Source organism: Oncorhynchus mykiss, chromosome 9 (genome assembly GCF_013265735.2).
Source record: "Oncorhynchus mykiss isolate Arlee chromosome 9, USDA_OmykA_1.1, whole genome shotgun sequence".
Classification (NCBI taxonomy): Eukaryota; Metazoa; Chordata; class Actinopteri; order Salmoniformes; family Salmonidae; genus Oncorhynchus; species Oncorhynchus mykiss.
In genome coordinates, this window is record NC_048573.1 from 47,803,263 (window position 1) to 47,823,285 (window position 20,023).

Genomic DNA, 20,023 nt, shown 5'->3' on the forward strand with positions numbered 1-20,023 from the left:
CTGAGTCAAAGGCTAATCACAGAGCTACAGGACAGGGAGAGTGGGTTCAGAACAAAAGACATGGCCTTGCATAGCCTCCTACTATGGGTAGTTCTTCCAGCCTGACCCTACAAAGTGTTTCAAACTCCCAATTCTAAGAAGTGTTTTCTCTGCATAATACCTAGAGGAGCAAGTGGCTGTGAGAGATAACCGCTGGGCTCTCCGGAAGTCCCAATCAAATATTTTACACTGCCAATGACCACACTAACTCACAGGCTATTGAATGTAAATGCGGCTCAGGCTCCTAGGGTCCTGATTGACCCCGCTCCCCTGTGTGGACCTGTCTATTTAGCACTATGTAGCACTTAGAACTGACCCTTTCAAGGGGGTGGGGTAATGCAAACACAACAGGGTTAGTGTTTGAAGCTGGGGGGTGGAGGCTGTTGTTTAACTGCATACAATTGTTACTTATAATTCACAATATCCATGTGATCAGAAAGAAAATCCGCTTTAAGACAAACATGGTGAGGTGGAAGGATGATGGTATTTCTTTATGCGGACAGTCCGTCCTTCTTTGTCCTGAGGTTCATAACCCAAAATGCTCTAAAATGCCCATCCATAGCCCGTCATGCTTCTGCAAGAGTGAGCTATTGAGTGTAAGGGCCTAATGACCTAACCTATTCATCATACAGCACATTACTCTCTCATGCAGCAACTACCCCCACAGAAGATAAGAGTACAGAAACAAATTGGCAAATAGTCATAAAAGGAGGGTAGTGGCGGCACCTCTGCCTCTGTGTCGCCACGAGGCAGTAAAGCTTATGGTTTGTCGCTGTCGCACCACTATTTCCAAGTGCCGGGGCCAACGCGTGCCAGCCAGGCATAGTCCCCAGGGGCCATAAAGCACAGTTGGAACCCAACCTTTGGTCGACAACACTGGCTTGAGCAAGAGGAGCACACGCCCTCCTCACACAGACACAGACAGGCAGAAACACACATACACACAAACACACATGTTCAACGACAACCATATAACCGGACAGGACAGATACTCCCTAGTTTCCAAATACACCTAGACTACTGAGAAGGATACAATAACAAAGAACTCTAATACACAGAAAGAACCCACCCGAGAACATTCGTTTGAAACCAAATATCAATTGAAATATTGAATAAACAGACAAAAAAAAATGTTTTACAGCCTACTGTAATGTAGCTTGCATCTGTAGTTTGGCATCAAACAATTGTTTTGACTATAAATATCACACAGGATGTCAGCGGTTGTGGAAATAACCCTGCAGTCCACATCAGAGACAAGTAAAAATGTATTTTTAAGTCTTCTACTGTATATAACTTCGAATGATGGCAGGTCATGCACAAAATAATTATTCAAAGGTAAACAATAAAATAAAAGTGGATTATTTTACAATTGTTTTAAAGTTACTTCATAAAATCAAGGAACAATTAATTGATCGGTTTATTAAACTAAACAGATTTCAAAGAGCATTGCAAAACCAACGAGACTATCAGACTTGGTTATACAACTAAAGTAGACTCAAGTTTCTAAACAATTTTAGGTTATAAAGCAACAATAAAATTCCCTTATATTTCAACAAAAACACAGCAAATAAAATTAGATTAACGTATTCAAAATAATTAAAATAAAAGTATTTTTCTTTGTCTTTATTTTTATTTTTTTAAATTAAGTCATTGCACTTTAAATGATCAGACAATACATTGTCAAAAGCTGAACTAATAGAACAGGGGTCTTGGAAAAAAATGAAAACGAATTCAAGTATGCAATTATGACATCTAAAATAAAAAAGTATTTATGCACTTTCAACATATCTGATAACATATACAGTATATACAGTATCTGTGTAAATGTATGCATCGTTTGTCCAATGAACAACTATGCAAATCATTACATAGGAAGCACATGTAAATGTATACTTTCTATTTTAGATTTCATACCTTGAACACACAAGGCATTCTTAGAAGGGAATGGACTTCTGGGATATGACATGTTGGCTTTGGAGTTTCTTGACTCTTCTTATCTTAACATAAATAATGTATATAGAAGTTAATCATCGACACGCTAGTAATGAAACATATTCAGAGGTAATAAAACACTTGCGTGTTTTGTCCTTCTGGATGTGTGAATAACACTCCGTGATAACTTGTTGAACTGTTCCTGGTTATTGACTGAAATACCACGTGAAACTGTGATGGTGCTATTTAGAAAAATGTCATTAATGACAACAACAACAAAGACAACCACAACAAAAACTACAACTAGAAATAGTGTTGATAGTCGGCAGTTAAAAAAAGTTATTTCTATACATTCCACTTGATTGCCGTCGCTTCCTTCTGGTTTTTCTTCCCTCCAGCCACATGGGAAAGAGAGTAAGTCTATAATAGGTAGTTCGTGTCACAAGTCTATATTATCCACAGTGAGCTGAGCTGGTTCCAGAATCAGGACACGGTGAGCTGAGCTGGTTCCAGAATCAGGACACGGTGAGCTGAGCTGGTTCCAGAATCAGGACACGGTGAGCTGAGCTGGTTCCAGAATCAGGACACGGTGAGCTGAGCTGGTTCCAGAATCAGGACACGGTGAGCTGAGCTGGTTCCAGAATCAGGACACGGCGAGCTGAGCTGGTTCCAGAATCAGGACACGGTGAGCTGCGCTGGTTCCAGAATCAGGACACGGTGAGCTGTGGTCGAGCTCATGCCTGAGACAGAGCACACCAGGAGTTCTGTGGGACGACGGACGTGGGCGTAAAGGGGTAGTTCTCATATTTGATGTCGACATGTCCTGAACTGTCCAGATGTGATGAAGCCTTCAAAGAATAGAATGGGACATTTAAATGACCGACCACAATGATAAGGTCTTCAGTAGGAACTCGTGGGCTGAAATTTGCTCGACTATAAAGTGGCTGTAGTGGTAAACGTTACTGAGTCAAAGGCTAATCACAGAGCTACAGGACAGGGAGAGTGGGTGCAGGACAAAATACATGGCCTTGCATAGCCTCCTACTATGGGTAGTTCTTCCAGCCTGGCCCTACAAAGTGTTTCAAACTCCCAATTCTAATAAGTGTTTTCTCTGCATAATACCTAGAGGGAAAAAGTCACATCATCCCCTGTATCAGGAACCCAGGAGTGAGAAGCCTTACCTGAGACACAGAGGCTACGGTCTGTCCAGCGTAGGGTGAGGGGGCCATGTTGGGTTCACTCTTTATCGTAGATGCATGTTCCGAGACAGACAAGGAGGACGGTGAGTTGGTGCCTGAGGCTGACAACCCTCCTGAAGAAGACAGGCAGATATATGGGTGATTGACAGGTACAGGGCATAATCATCCTGAATACACTTCAAACATTCTCTCTATGTATTTCTTTCCATTCCCCATTCTTACCTGTTGAGGGTTTGGACTTGGGCATCTTAGGTTTCCGTTTCCTGGTCTGAATGCTTTCCTTCTTCATGGCCAGTGGTCTGGGGACCTAAGAGGAGGAGAGGTCAATAATTTAGATCCTAGTTGTAACAAAGGCCAGTTTGCCTTGAAAACACACACAATGACTCCTTCCTCCCACCTCTCTCTTTTGATAACAACATCCATGATGACCTTGGAAAGCTTTTACACAACATGAATAATACACAGCCCACACTGCACTGCCAGGCTAATAGGGGCTAATTCTTACAGCAGGATTTTACATAGGATCCCACCAGGGCAAACGTTGTGTACATTAGATGATATGAGTATTGTAGGGTCCATGGGAAAGGTGTGTGTGTGTTGTGTGTGTGTGTGTGTGTGTGTGTGTGTGTGTGTGTGTGTGTGTGTGTGTGTGTGTGTGTGTGTGTGTGTGTGTGTGTGTGTGTGTGTGTGTGTGTGTGTGTGTGTGTGTGTGTGTGTGTGTGACCTACCCCATGCAGTTTCATGTACAGGCCACAGGCGTTGCAGACAGGCTCTCCCTCTGCGTTGCGACGCCACAGCGTAGTTGTGCTGGTGAGGCAGTTAGTGCAGCACAGGCCGGCCCGGCGAGATGTGGTCTGCTATAGATGGAGAAGTAAAGACAAGGCGTCAATAGCCAATCAATAACCGATCAATAACCGATAACCAACTAGAACCAATCAGACAACTCAAAGAATTATTCTGACATTCTTCTGAGAGAGAACTGGACCAAGGACAAGACCAGTTAAAGATGGATTGTATGACAGGTCTAGAGAATTAGCAACTTAAAGGGATAATTCAGCCCCCCCAAAAAAATATATATACATATATTGTGTTACTGACTCTGTTATACTTTGTGTAAAATTTAAATTTGGGTGAAGTATCCCTTTACTATAAGTGACATCCTTTTGTGTATTGTGCACAAGATTTCGCCATAGTATCCATGGAGAAACAAAACAGTCAATGTACTGATAAGGACTTCACATGAGAAATGTTTCACATAGTGCTAGGCTAAGCACTAAGCACTCCTGGCTGAACCTGCCTCTCTATCAGCTTGTTATTGGACACAAGTGAGATTTTTCAGCAGAAACATGGTTGTTAAGTCACGCTGTTCTCTTGCCTCGTACAGATGTGGCTAAAAACAGACAACCCAAGGGCAAGGTCACTGAAGGACAAATAAAAACAGAACAAGCACAGGCAGAGCAGAGCTGAGGTAATTCACAGCAGCTGCTCTGAGAGGCTGGTTCCTGCCTGGGAAAAAGACAGGAGTGAAGGCCTATTTCTCTCACTCTACTACCTACACTGACCTTCTTCAGACAATCACTGACCCACTATGTTCCATTCTTTTTCCACCTCCTTCTGACCACCAATTCCTGTGTTAACTGCTTTGACCCAGAAAAACCTAATATCTGCATATTACTTTTTTTCTTCTCAAATCCCACCTAATCAATCAATACATTTAGTCCTTAACATTCTTAAAACTCCATTTTAAAAGCTCATTGAGTCATTTAAAAGTTCAAAAAGTATGTGGACACCACTTCAACATAGTGAATTTGGCTATTTCAGCCACACCCATGCAATCTCCATAGACAAACATTGGCAGTACAATGGCCTTATTGAAGAGCTCAGTGACTTTCAACGTGGCACCATCATAAAATGTTACCTTTCCAATAAGTAAGATCATCAAATTTCTGCCCTGCTAGAGCTGCCCCGGTTACCTGTAAGTACTGTTATTGTAAAATGGAAACATCTAGGAGCAACAACAGCCCAGCCGTGAAGTGGTAGGCCACACAAGCTCACAGCTAAAACGCTTAGCGTGTAAAATCGTCTGTCCTCGGTTGCAACCGACCTGCCTCTGGAAGCAACGTCAGCATAAGAACTGTTCATCGGGAGCTTTATGAAATGGGTTTCGATGGACGAGCAGCTGCACACAAGCCTAAGATCACCATGCGCAATGCCAAGCATCGGCTGGAGTGGTGTAAAGCTTGCCACCATTGGACTCTGGGGCAGTGGAAATGCGTTCACTGGAGTAATGAACCACGCTTTACCATCTGGCAGTCGGACAAATCTGTGTTTGGTGGAGGAATTAAGGGCTAGGCCCCTTAGTTCCAATGAAGGGAAATCTTAACTTCACATCATACATTGTCATTCTAGACGATTCTGTGATTCCAACTTTGTGGCAACAGTTTGTAGATTGCCTTTTCCTGTTTCAACATGACAATGTCCCTGTGCACAAAGCGAGGTCCATAGATAAATGGTTTCTCGAGATCGGTGTGGAAGAACTTAACTGGCCTGCACAGAGCCCTGACCTCAACCCCAAGGACCACATTTGGGATGAATTGGAATGCCGACTGTGAGCCAGGCCTTATCGCCCCAAATCAATGTCCGAACTCACTAATGCTCTTGTGGCTGAATGGAAGCAAGGCCCCGCAGCAATTTTCCTACTTAATAAGGTACATCTAGGACAAGTTATATACACTTTTATGGTGCTTACCAGGCGTTTCTGTGGTTTGATGAGTGGCCTGTTGATTCCGTTCATCTTGTGGTACAGGCCGCAGGCATTGCACAGGTAGTGCCCGGTACCGTCTCGTCGCCACAAAGGAGTGGAGATGGAGCCGCAGTTTACACACTCACGACCCTCTCCCGGGAACTCCTCCAACATGTCTGTAATTTGATGAAGACAACATTTAGAGTTGTAATATTTTTTGTATGTGGTGTTGCGCTGGTTTTAATGCATGATCACACTTGAGCAAAACATGTACATGGCTTGAACTGGTTATGGAAATACCCTTGATCATCTTTAGTTTAATTGCATAATTCGTTAAATGTGGATAATTTTGTAAAATGAGAGGAATACAATTTATTTTCGTTTGCAAGTGCTATGTGTGTACCTATTTGGATATTGGGGGGGGAAAAAAACGTTTTTTTTTGTCAATTGTTGTATGTTTTCGTTCAATTTAAAGGATAGGCTATAATAAACAAATAAAATGGAAGACAAAAAAATCCAGACATGAAAGCCATAAGTTTAGACATCTTTGATGTGTAAACCCATATCGTGAACAGAACGCATCAGCGCGTGATAAATGTCCCGGCTTAGCTCGCTCGAGTAGAATTTAAAGCCCTCTCGGTGATTAAAATATATCTAGTCCGAATGTATCAATATGGATACAGGGTCATTGGCGTATCTATTAGGGCGGCTGGCGAGGCCACAGGGCTCAGACGGGTGGAATGTCAATGGGGCTCTTATCAGTGTTAAGGATCCAGGGGTCCCCATATCAATCAAGCTACTGACAGGCGACGGCCTCCTACAATTAATTGCTAGAATTCCTTGTCCACATATTGAAAGAGGGTCAATAGATAAAAACAATAACAATAGAAAAAATCGTAGGGCCCAAAAATATATTTCTTATTTTCCTCATGATGAGTGCGTAATGTGAGTGCGCCAAGAGATATGCAAGTGCTCTATATCTAATATGTTGACCACCACTTAAACCAAACTTGGTGTCGATGACTAAGCACACACACACACACACACACACACACACACACACACACACACACACACACACACACACACACACACACACACACACGCACACACACACACACAGACACATCACATACATACTCACATAACAATACACACACACCATATGTGTTAAATTACGAATGTGTATAGGTCTTTAAGTCAGCAAATCCAATATAAATAGAAAATCCACAAATTAATTTCACCAGGATGAAATTCCTATTTTTGATGTGAAACGAAATAATCAACAAACACATACTGTGCCTTGTTAGTTGGGCTCCCGAGTGGGGCAGCGGTCTAAGGCCTTGCGTTTCAGTGCTCGAGGCCTCACGACAGACACCCTGGATCGAATCCAGTGATTGGGAGAGCGGCGCACAATTGGCCCAGCGTCGTCCGGTTTTGGCTGGTGTAGGCCGTGATTGTAAATAAGAATGGCCTTGTTAAATAAAGGTCATATTGGTCATGACTGGATATGGGCTTTATGCCTACAAGAAACTGACGTCCTCATATCCATGCAACCGGTAAAGATCCTGCTTCAAAACACGTTAAACGTAATAGGCATTTTGATGTTCCACCTTCAAAGGACGTGTTGGCTGCTTGCCAAACGTGTATTGCAGACGCATTTCCAAATATCACTTTTCCGTCTGATCTGATCAAGGTGACAATTGGACAGTTTTCACTAGTGAATGTCTGTACTGATAATCAAAACACTGCAAAAGAAAACTGACAGGTGGTGGGGATTAAATTAGCACCTTAATTAATTGGTTTTATCAACCTTCTCGTTTAAAGAATGTGTATTGTGAACGCTGACAAAAAGGTTACTTTTTTTAGGCAAATTGAATCCCAGTGACTGAGTACAATCGATGGTAGAGTTTACCACATAGAGTTTACCACATAGAATGGGATTTCTCAATCGTATCAATAAATAACTGAAGAAACAACCAGGCAGAAAATTGTGAGATCAGAGCACGGGCCCCTTTAACTCTTGACAGCCACACAAACGAATAGCCTCATTTGCAAAAGTAGATCTAATCAATAAAGAACTGTTATCGAAAAAATGTTGGAAAACATTCAAGGTGAATTATCCACAACATTTAATCTTAAAAACATGATTCAGATTTATTGAAATATAGGTATATATGTTTTGTGTGCCTCCTGTAGTGCTTCTATAGACCAGTAAAGGACGACTAGGCCTGCTATATAAATTCATTCGTTTTTTGTTGTTGATTATGTGCTAATATTCTTTTCATTTGTGGCCTTCACCAATTCTCCACATACATAAGTGACACAATTTTTAAATACGAGTAGCATACATTAATTGGATATGGCAATTTCCCTTCGGTTTGAGTGGAATTGTTAGACAAACAAACACACGGTTCGCCCTATTTATCAAAGACTGTTACGTACCCAAACTGGACCTTCTCCCAGACAGGCAACCTTGCCGTCCCTGAAGACTGATCATGCCGCTCTCAAAGTGGCCTGGTGTCCAAGAGGTTGCCATCTCAGGGCTCATGTAGGCGTAGGGACTCGAGTATGATCCTCCAACAGACCGTACCAAAGCGCTGCCATACTGGTCGGCCCGACCACCGTTACTGAGCACAAGCGGGTTTTGGTAGGTTGTGTCCCTGCCTGTATTGCTGCTTACTGGCGGGCTGTGAGAGTAGGAGAACCCGGGGTGCGGATGGGGGCTGCCCGGGTTGAAGGACGAACTGTCTGTGCCAGTCTGAGGCCAGCCATGATGCCCGCCGAGGCCATGGGACTGATGGGTGGACTCGCATGTCTGCAAGTACGGCAGGGTTTGCAGCATAGCAGGCACCCTCGTAGTGGGCACGTACACGGGGGAACTCGCCGAAGGGTGCATATAGTTCCCTGCATCGTGTGCATATGGGGACTGGTTGGATGACAAAGCAAGGCTTTGGTACATTCTGACACCGTATACTCGTCCTATTTGGGAGAATATGGGTATTGACTCCTGGGACAAAGCGGGTCACGTAAAGACACTTCGGCGAGTTGTCGGCGGTTTTTCGTTATCCAGTCGCCGGATAATTAACAAATCCACTCCTGAATGAAGGGGAAAGAACCACAATCAACAAATGTGTCCTGTAATTGAGGGATTGTGTCCACTAATTAAAGAAGAAACATCACCCAGCAGTCTACAATTCGCACCTGTGGCCTGAACAGCCGGAGGCGTATTTTGACCCATCTTTTATCTTAATATTTTGTTTAGTACATTGTTTTCTCCTTTCTCTTTAAAATAATTTTTGCTATCATCTAGGTCAATCTATGGAGAATATCACGAATTAGGCCTAAAGTAAATTGATGTAAATCGCACAATCAAATAACTGCTGTAGCAATACAAGGAAAAATAGAAAACGACTTGATCAATAACAAGAGTAATATATTATCTGTATCATTGTGATTGACATTTAATGGATTAAAATGACACTAATGGTCTTCCATATCTTTGCATGTAGATATAACTAATCAGCTATCCGAGATATCCTGAGGAACACCCGACTTGCACCATGTCATTAAATCATAGGAACCTAATCAACCCACAATAGATAGAGGAGCCATATGTGTGATGCATGGGCTATATGTTTATCAATCGTAACGCAAATCACATAAACCTTGATTGCAGTGTGCACAAGAGGAATACAATTTCATACAAGAGCTCTCGTAGTATTATCTCACCAGATAAGGACGGTCGGGTGATAGTCTGTTTTTCAGAGGAGCAGCTTGAGCAGCTCTGTGGGCAAACTTCACTCAGATAGACCCAACGAAAGTGACTGTGGCTCCCACAAAGATGTCCAAAATGTCTTTGGGAATAAAAGTTTACGAGAAAAAGCAATTCCTTACTTCCCGGATGGTCCAAGTCTCTCTCTCCTATTCTTAGTATCTGAAGATAGTTACTGTCGCTGATAATTGCTGATATAACAGAGCTCCGATTCGTTCTCTACTGGAAAACTCTACTGCGAGTTATTTGTACGGACTAAGACCACGTGATGCACTCCAAGGTAGGTCTCAGGAGTTGGAGGAGGAGAGGGGCATGGAGGACGAACACCAAGCCAACATGAAGAAGAGACCCACCTTTGCTGAATTTGCTGTGTCTTGGTTGTTTTTAGAATCAATATAAGATAACATATAAAGATCGAAGAAATTGTCACAGTTCCTTCAGATTTGTGAATTTTGTTTTGATGGTCTTCATATACTTTCAAATGAATTACCTCGATTTTAACAGAACCCTTAATTTTTTTATATTTAACTAGGCAAGTCAGTTATGAACAACTTCTTATTTTACAATGACGGCCCACCTGGGCCAAACCCTCCCCTAACCCGGACGACGCTGGGCCAATTGTGCACCGCCCTATGGGACTCCCAATCACGGCCGATTGTGATACAGCCCAGGATCGAACCAGGGTCTGTAGTGCCTTAGCCCGCTGTGCCACTCGGGAGCCCAAACATAAACTCTATTGTTTTCATAGATATTAATCGCGATGGGGCATTCTAATAAATAATAGACCTACAAAATAAATGCGAAATAAAACACCGACATGTCTCAGTTAACAGTGTAGGCCTTTAGATATAATAATGCTAGTGTTTGAAGCAAGCCTTATACACATGCTGTAAAATAATGTCTCCTCTGAAAGGAAAAGTTATGCTTGGTTTTATGACAAGATAAATCAGAATGAGCTCTATAAAAACAGCAAGGCGATAAGAGATACGACCAATAACTTGGCATGATGATACAACAGCCTAATCACTCTCATTATAGACATTTTGAGTCATTGTTATATTAACGATTGACTCCACCCCCACACGAAAAAGTGCACGATAATAATTTCACAAACACGATTTTCACGATTATTAGGCCTAACACTAATTAATACCTCATGACAGAGCCGAACAAATACTGCCAACAGCAGTCCTGTAACTCACTGCAACTATCATTACTGATGATGATACAACTGTAATTAATAGGCGAACTATTATAATTGCATTATTATCATGTTGTGCTTAGTTATTAATTATTGTTATTATTATCATGAGCAGTAGTATGCGTAGAGTTAGTAGTCTTGTTGTAGTAGGAGTGGTATTAACTTCATAATAACAGTATATCGATACTTTCACACTCCCTATAATAATTACGAGGCAATAACACCATATTATATGGCTTATATATATATATATATATATATATATATCCTGATCATTTACATAATTTTATACATTTTTTGGTGAAAATAATTGTTGGTACTTGTGAATATTAGTTACCTATATTGATGATATGATATTATATCCTCATCAAGTGGTTGTTTCTAGTTTAAATTCCCATCACATTTAATATAAATCGTTAACGAGAGTATATTATTAAGATAAACAAATCCATTTGGGAGCTGTGTATTCTGTTCTGTTCATCCATGTAGGCCTGTGTATCCTGTAAATACGACTAATAAAACTCGAAACTAGACGTGTCTCAGGTAATGAGATTAATATTATCACTTCTCGTGCCCCTCAGGAGCGCAGGGCGCTAAGAGACAATCAGAGGATGCTGTGTGACTGTCTTCTACTCAATACATGTCTTTTCTTTCATCACTGCGGAGGGTCCAACGACCTGTGACTTAATCCCTCTGTTCATTTTCTACAGTCGCTTTTCAATCAAGGATGGGTTTGTTCGTCTGAATGTCTGTCATCATAGAATGGGCCGTTACTCTGACCGTCGGATCCAGTTTATTAATTAGCCACCAATCAATCAGTGTTAAAACAGTTTCGTGAGATTTCAGTGAATGCCTGACTTCAGGTTGACTCCAAAAAGTCATCGGTAGAATAAAAACAGGAAGTGTGTTTGGTGTTTTTGATTCATGGTAATTCATTAAAATGGAGAAACAATCATAATTGCTCATGTATCTCTGATTTAGATGTTATTCATAATGGGATTAATCCATCAGAAATTACCAAGAAAGAGTTTACCTAAATAACACGTAGGCCTACTAACAAAGAGGTTCAAACGATTGAACAAATTATGTATAATTGTGATCCTCTTGAGACAGATTCGCCAATGCATTGCATTTAACGAAAACATGCTGCAATGTGTGAGAAATGAACTGTAAATGATTGTTTATAACATGCAAGACAGTGAATGTGCGTGAGCAGTTTATCAATGATTACGACTGCTAATGATAGACAAACTGAAATATTTGGTATATTTCTGTCGGTAATAGCCCCATTTAAAAATGTCCTGTGTTCTAAATGACCAATTCATTATAAAATAAAACATATATAATAACCTGTGTGGGTCAACATATCTATATTAACCATTTAACTTCTCCATATAAAACACGTCATCTATAAATTATACTTGTTACCCCTAAAATAATGAGACATTTCACATTGTTGATGGAATTAACTACCGGCTACTTTTCACACACATATGAATCGTTTGGCCTACATTGAGAAACAATGGCTACCCAACAAGTTGTTAGATTACATAAAAAAAAAAAATGCAACTCATTGTAGGAATAAACAATAAAACAAATCCACTCATCATATCGTTTTTATTTATTTTTTCCATTTCGAAAAAAAAGTTCATAAATATCATGTCAAGTGTCATTTTGCGTGGGCAGCGGGACCTTCAGCTCTCTAATGGATTTGTATCTTTATTCTATTCTATTCTATTCTATTCTATTCTATTCTATTATCCTTTACGATTTATATCAAATGTGATGAGGACATGTTAGTTAAATAAAAGCAGGCCCATTCTCATTACAGGCCAAATCAGACAACCATTAAAAGGCCACGCAGATAATATTGGTTATTCAATTTAGATAGGGTTGTTGTAGAAATTACATACTTACGCACAATATAAACTATGTAGGCCTACGGTAGAAATAATCGTCTTTATTATTTATGGTGTGAAAGAGACATAGGCTATTTGCTCTGCTGCAGTATAGAATATGGTTATGAAATCAAATAAATCGTATTAAACGATAATTGTTTCTGTGACCCTATAGTGAACCGTCAACCTACATGCCCTTGGCGTCTCCCCAAAAGCCTCAAAAGTCTACCAAAGTTATTTGATCCTTTACCTATTACCCATCATTTTTTTCCCTCGGTCTGCGGCTGTCATAATCCCACTATTTCACAGACAACCAAACCGGTGGGCTAGCGAGCTGTGTAATTCTCGTCTCTCACTGCAGAGGCTGATACCAACGCTTATGAATGAGGTGCCTAGTGAGGCCTGCTCCGCGCGAGCCTCATTACGCAGTTCATCACGCTGCTCCAAGCGGCTCTGTGAAGGGGGCCCGGATCGCGCTGCACCCTGTCTCCGGTCAGTCTCTGGTTATGTAAATACAATGTAAGATGCACTCGGTGCAATCCTTAAGCACCTATTTGTTATTTATGTCCGTTTTAGTAATGTTCTGTTTCTCTCTCTGGTATCCACTAGGGAGAAATTGTCTTTTGATTAATGCCTTTTAACTTTGATAATCTACAAATGTGACGCCATTATAATTTGTGGGTACATTCCTTCAACTTGAATGGAATTTGAGGGTTTATCTTCATTTTCCATATAATCCCAGTGATAGTTCAGGAATTTCCAAAGGTATTTATTGTCTATGAATGGACAGATTAGAATAGTAGGCTACAGTCACTTGGAGAGACACCAAGACATCTGCAGAATCTGAGGGCTGGGGAGGTCCCTTTGGAGTGTGTGTGTGTGTGTGTGTTTGTGTGTGTGTGTGTGTGTGTGTGTGTTTGTGTGTGTGTGTGTGTGTGTGTTTGTGTGTGTGTGTGTGTGTTTGTGTGTGTGTGTGTGTCTCTGTGTGTGTGTGTGTGTGTGTGTGTGTGTGTTTGTGTGTGTGTGTGTGTGTGTGTGTGTGGCTGGACCACACGCAGTATGTCTGCTGATCATATTTACTCATGTCTGATTCTGTGTGATATTTGTGTGTGGTGTGCTGTGGTTGTCCCAACATGGATTTCTGTGTGATGTGATTGTCATATGGTTGTCTGTGCGTCTGTCTGTGCGTCTCCCTCTGTGTGTGTGAGAATGGCTCTGGCCTGGCTCTCACAGTCTTGGGGGAACTGTGGAGGGAACGGTGGAGCCAGGCTGGGCCTGGTCTGGGCTGGTCCTGGAGAATGTGGAGTAGGAGTCAGCCTAATCTCCAGCGCACAGAGAGGCTGGCTCCTGTCTGCCTGTCTGCCACTTCCCTATCTGTGTGTTTCATTTCACACTGTCAGTCCCTATCTCTACTGCAGCACTGGGGCTCAGCAGGGCTCCACATGCAGGGGACTACCAACACACACACACACACACACACACACACACACACACACACACACACACACACACACACACACACACACACACACACACACACACACACACACACACACACACACACACACACACACACACACTTTTTGTGTGCATCTGATGAATTGGTGAGGATATAGGAATATTGAGACAATATGCATTATCTCTGTTGATACATAATAGCCACTTGAGGTAAACCCTTAACACATACTCTTGCATCACCTACCACTATCGTATTTGAGGGTATTTTCACACACATCTGTTTAACCGTTTAGAAATTAAAGCACTTCATGTATTTAGTCCCCCCATTTTAATATGCTTTTTTTCTCCATAACTATTAAGACAAATTCACTTATAGTGTATTAAAGCAGTCAAAAGTTTCGTATTTGGCCCCATATTCCTAGCACGCAATGACTACATCAATGATCTACAAACTTGTTGGGTGCATTTGCAGTTTGCTTTTGTTGTGTTTCCGATTATGTTTTGCCCAATAGGAACTGAATGGTGAATCATGTATTGTATAATTTTTTTGTCACTTTTGTTGTAAATAAAAATGACAAAATGACACAATACATTATTCACCATTCAGTTTCTATTGGACAGAACATCATCTGAAACACAAACAAAACAAACTGCAAATGCAAGTTTGTAGAGTGCTGGGACAAAATACTAAACTTAAGGCTACTATAAGTGAATTTGTCCGAAGAATACTAGATACATAAAGTGCTTTCAATTTGAAATGGCAAAACAGATATGAAAATATCCTCAAATTTAAGGTGACATTCTGTACTATGAAACATTTGATCTCAAAACCAAAATGCTGGCGTATTGACCCAAATTGACAGATTTTAGCTTCACCGTCCAAATAAATACAGAGGGAGTGTAGATGCACCACTTATATTTATTACAGCCAGTTCTTCGTGCCTAACATAAATGTCTGCATAACTACGTAGCCATACATTTATAAATGTATCGGAGAAACCATTTTAACAGCATCACCCTCACACGGTGACTGTTGCTTTTGCCTATATGTTGGACTGTATAGAATAGCAATCCTCTCGCTGTGGGGGTAAAGTTCACACAGCTTTGTTAAAGCAAGCAAACCCAACTGAGTCTGTGTTGAGTGGGCTGTGGGGGTGCACACCTGGTCCGTGTGTCTACACACTGTAGCAACCTGGACAGACAAAGATAGAAACCCACAGTTAACCATGAACCACTGAGAAACGATAGTGCAGAAAGTCCTTTCTAGAAAATGGCACATCGAAGTGCCTCTACTTGTAGACTTTTTAGGCCATATACACTATAGCTTACTTCTGTGTTTCACATTGACACTAGTGGATATCTTGCTGTGTGAGTGTTAGGAGATTTTATGATTTTGAAACTCCAATCCAAATCAGTTTGACTTTTTTTCCCGCCTGTGAAACGTTACTGACTCAGTCAAAGTAACAGGACGGCGTTCGCTTCCTGTGGAAATACTTTGTTCACAAGCTTTCAATGAAATCAGAAAGAGAAATACCTGGATTAGATAAGGGACCGAATCGCTCCTGAAGGAGCAAACACTGGTGGATTTCAGTGAGCTCCGCTATGTGAACTAGCTGGGGCACTGAGGAGGCATGGGATTACTGAAGGTGTTCTCTGGAAGGTGAGGAGTCAACTGGCGGTCAGAGAGAGAGAGAGAGAGAGAGAGAGAGAGAGAGAGAGAGAGAGAGAGAGAGAGAGAGAGAGAGAGAGAGAGAGAGAGAGAGAGAGAGAGCGCGCGATGTAGAGAGATAGAGAGAGAGAACAAGAGAGAGAGAGAGAGAGAGAGCGAGGGAGGATAGACTTTGCTCTGGGTAGACCCCACTGCGGTAATGTGCCACAGCTTCTATAGCTACAATTAAATAGCATTATGGTCTTATTGGCTTAAACGTTACGTGAACAAACTATTTGAATGACGTCAGAATACATATTAGGTGTTTCAGTTATATGGGAGATCCAGGTCAGGTCAGATGAGATATGGCTTCTTTGACATTAAGAATGCTCATATTGATCAAATAAAGAAAACATTAATTTGTTGTGATTTAATAATTCCACAGAGGCCAGTCTTGGTTTAGCTCCCTTACTTGTTTTGTATTATGCAAAAAGTTATTAGGATTGGATCTACCTCTCTTCTCTGTTTAAAAAAATAATAATTTGACCAAATCAAATGAAATTGTATTAGTCACATGAGCCAAATACAACGGGTGTTGTACTCCTTGAAATCCTTGCTTACGAGACCTACCCAACGATGCAGAGTTAAAAAAAATTATAATAAAGAGAAAAATAGCAACACAGGAGGAATAAAATACACAAGAATGGAGCAACAAACAGGGAGTTTCAGTACCAGATCAGTGTGCAGGGGTACGAGGTATTTTAACACTTCATCTTCTGCAGATTGAGCCTTTTTTGTCCAAACCGCAATGAACAGTTAAATAGAGTGTGAAACATCTCCCCCCACAGTCCCATAAAAAGACAATTTGCACAGATCATTTACCACCACCACCCAGCACATCCCTGCAACCAGCTGTCAGAGGGCCAGCCGCTGGCTGCAAACAAACAACTTAGGTGGAGAGACGGCCCGAATAATGACAGAGGGCCTGAATACAGTAGGTGACAGGGGGCTTGAGTGTGTTACACATTAACTGTCCAATTGATCCAGGTGGATTTCCTTTGCTCACTCATAGCTGGGCTAGAGTACATGGGTCAGTCAGGACAAACAAATGGAATAGATTGGGATGGGACAGAAGAGTCAGGTGATGATAATGGAAAAAGGGGAGGTGCAATATTGATGGCTGTTTGACTGCAGGTGAGCAGACTCTTTTGGTCATGTTTTGGGTGGCAAAAACAGTCGAAGAGCCCCCTATATGATTGAACAGTGGAGGTTTAGGAAACAAGGGACTTTGAAAGGTGTTCTTGGAGTTACAATGGTGTTAGAGATTAGAGGACTCCTGTGGACCAGGGATTCCCAATGTGTTTCCCACAGGCCAGGTTTGGGGTTAGGGCATGAGTGGTCCTCTGTAGCTCATTTGGTAGAGCATGGCGCTTTGGCACTTGCAAAGACAGGATAGTGGGTTCAATTTCTTGGACCATACAGTATATACATCAACATGTATGCACACATGACTGTAGATTGCGTTGTACAAAAGTGTCTGCTAAATGGCTGGGCATTTATTATTATTATTAGTATTATATATTAGAGGGACTGGAGTGGATATGTACCGTACTGTAGCTCACTCATATATATATATATATATATATATATATATATTTATTTATATATATAGATATATATATGTCCATTTTTTCAGTCTGGTGATAATACCAGACTGGCCCTTATGTTGAGAAGATGCAACTCAACACATGTCTGTCTCCATGGTTGCTGTATACAATGAATCCTGATAAAGGAATTTTCATAGAACCCCCTTGTTGACACTAGTAAAATAATATTCTACACATACAGTATATAGACGGGTATGCTGAGAAAAACACTGTTCTCTGCTTAAACCGGGCAGATCCCAGACCTAGCGTCAATAACAGACTGGCCCGCTTATCTTCAGTAAATTCCACTCAACACATTTGCCTACTCAATGCCTGCTGTAGGTTTGCTGGAATGCCCAGGTAAGCCTTTTGTCCCAGATTCCCCCCTCCTCCACACCTCTCGACCATTCTATTTCACTGTGGTGAGCAACACCCTAAACCCCCCCTCCCAGTGAGTGCGCACACACACACACACACACACACACACACACACACACACACACACACACACACAGAGAGAGAGAGAGAATGCTGATAACGGACTGAGGGCAATATGCATAAATAGCGCTCACTCCACACTCCCCAATGACCCACCACTAATGCATTAGTGACCTTGAGAACCTATCGCAGAACAAACACACACTCATATACTGTACCCCTAGTCAAAGAACCACTTACACATGCACACACCCCTGAACAGTGTCAAGAATGTCAGATTGGGCCTCCAAAAAATGTATTCTATGTTTGAACACATTGTAGCTCAAATCAAGTCTAATTTTATTTGTCACATGCTTCGTAAACAACAGGTGTAGATCTACAGTGAAATGCGGTACACTCTTAGAAAAAAGGGTTCCAAAAGGGTTGTTCGGCTGTTCCAATTGGAGGACCCTTTGTAGAATCCTTTTTGGTTCCAGGTAGAACCCGTTTGGTTTCCACATAGAACCCTCTGTGGGGTTCTACAAAGGGTTCTTCTATGGGGAAAGCCGAGGAACCCTTTTAGGTTCTAGATAGCACCTTTTTTTCTAAGAGTGTGATTTATTGGGACAAAGGTGATTCAACAGAAAACTGCAGGCTTGTTGAAATTTTCATGGAAAAGTGTAACTGCAGCAATCCCTGTGACAACAGAAAGCTGCACACAGTGGTTACTCTCAAGGGATCATTAAGTCATCTGTCTTCTGTGTGACTGTTCTCAGAGTTTATCTGCATCGCGTTAGTTTCTCAAAGTAAACACTTTCAGTGAGCTTGGTTCTGTATCGGATCTGAGGTTCCCTCATATTTTAAGTGTTCCAGGTACCTCTTTGGTATACCAATGGCAGTACATCTGAATTGAATGGAGGTGCTGCTGAGAAAGTGGCATATAGGAAATCCTCCATGCCAGCCCCTCTCCACCTCCACACAGCTACATTCCTACTCTGCTTTTGGACTTTACCCATTAACAATGGGCCAGGACTCATTCACTCTACCCTGGGACTCTCGGTCCTCCCCGCGGCACTGTGGGACACCGATGAGACAGACACACAAACAAACCTCTCCTAAACCCATCACAGACACCTTAGCATGCACATGTTTCCCAAACTTACCTTATGTTCACGTAAGAACGTACGAGAGCACGTATGCAAGCAGGTAGGCAAGTATGTACACACAGGCAAGTATGTCACAGAGCCTGCATCACAGTGCTACAGCAGAACAGGGATTGTTCTCTGCTGGACTTGGGATGGTGTTTGTTTAGTCACCCTCCAATCGTTAGCTGAGGTTATGCAAGGCATATCACCTGCATTGGCTTCACCTGATTAATTGTGTTGACCGTTTCGCTTCTCTTATCACACACGTACACGCACACACAAAGATATATAAACAGATATAAACAAATGTATGTGAAATATTTGTTAAAGGAATGGACTACAATAATAATATAGAAAAATCTCTGCACATCAATATGACAAAATCATAATCGTCATCATCACAGTAGTACATTTAAGTGTATATCATGTTTATATGTTTTTACTTTACAGAAATACATTTTCATTCAGTAGTTTACATGCCAAATCTCCAGGATAACCAAACGTATTATGTGATCATCAATTAAGAGCAGTCGGTTTAAGTAATAGTAAAATGTCTTTTGACAAAAGAGAAGAGAATCATATTAAAAGTAATGTGAACATTGCACCGTGAAAGGCAATTACTTTATATAAACATGTTTGGGTGGCAGGTGGCCTAGTGGTTAGAGCATTGGGCCAGCAACCAGAAGGTTACTGGATCAAATCCCCAAACTGACAAGGTAGAAATCCGTCATTCTGCCCCTGAGCAAGGCAGTTAACCCACTGTTCCCCAGGCGCTGAAGAGGTGGATGTTGATTAATGCAGCCCTCTCTAATTTAGAGGGGTTCGGTTAAATTCAGAGGACACATCTCAGTCGAATACAAGACACATCTCAGTTGGACAACTGACACCTTTTGCAAGGTGAAGCATGTAATTCTACATGAAA

The 20,023-nt window shown here is 41.5% G+C and overlaps 1 protein-coding gene across 1 annotated transcript; it reads right to left on the reverse strand.

The window, feature by feature from the left end:
* Positions 1 to 1,442: 1,442 nt before the first annotated feature.
* gata5 (GATA binding protein 5) lies at positions 1,443 to 9,961 on the reverse strand. Its single transcript, XM_021615971.2, has 7 exons — positions 9,646 to 9,961; positions 8,359 to 9,012; positions 5,920 to 6,089; positions 3,899 to 4,027; positions 3,393 to 3,477; positions 3,153 to 3,283; positions 1,443 to 2,819 (listed from the first exon to the last, which is right to left on the reverse strand). The coding sequence occupies exons 2-7, from the start codon at positions 8,873 to 8,875 to the stop codon at positions 2,706 to 2,708; spliced, it is 1,146 nt and encodes a 381-aa protein (XP_021471646.1). The 5' UTR covers positions 8,876 to 9,012; positions 9,646 to 9,961; the 3' UTR covers positions 1,443 to 2,705.
* Between the last annotated feature and the right edge of the window lie 10,062 nt (positions 9,962 to 20,023).

Bases quoted from the DNA above. Each gene is read 5' to 3' on its own strand.
- gata5 (XM_021615971.2), bottom strand. From the start codon at position 8,875: ATGTACCAAAGCCTTGCTTTGTCATCCAACCAGTCCCCATATGCACAC. The intron at 3,478-3,898 runs GTAGGTCACACA...TCCTCCTCTTAG, and splicing joins TGTACATGAAACTGCATGGG to GTCCCCAGACCACTGGCCAT. The intron at 2,820-3,152 runs GTAAGGCTTCTC...TATTCTTTGAAG, and splicing joins CCGTAGCCTCTGTGTCTCAG to GCTTCATCACATCTGGACAG.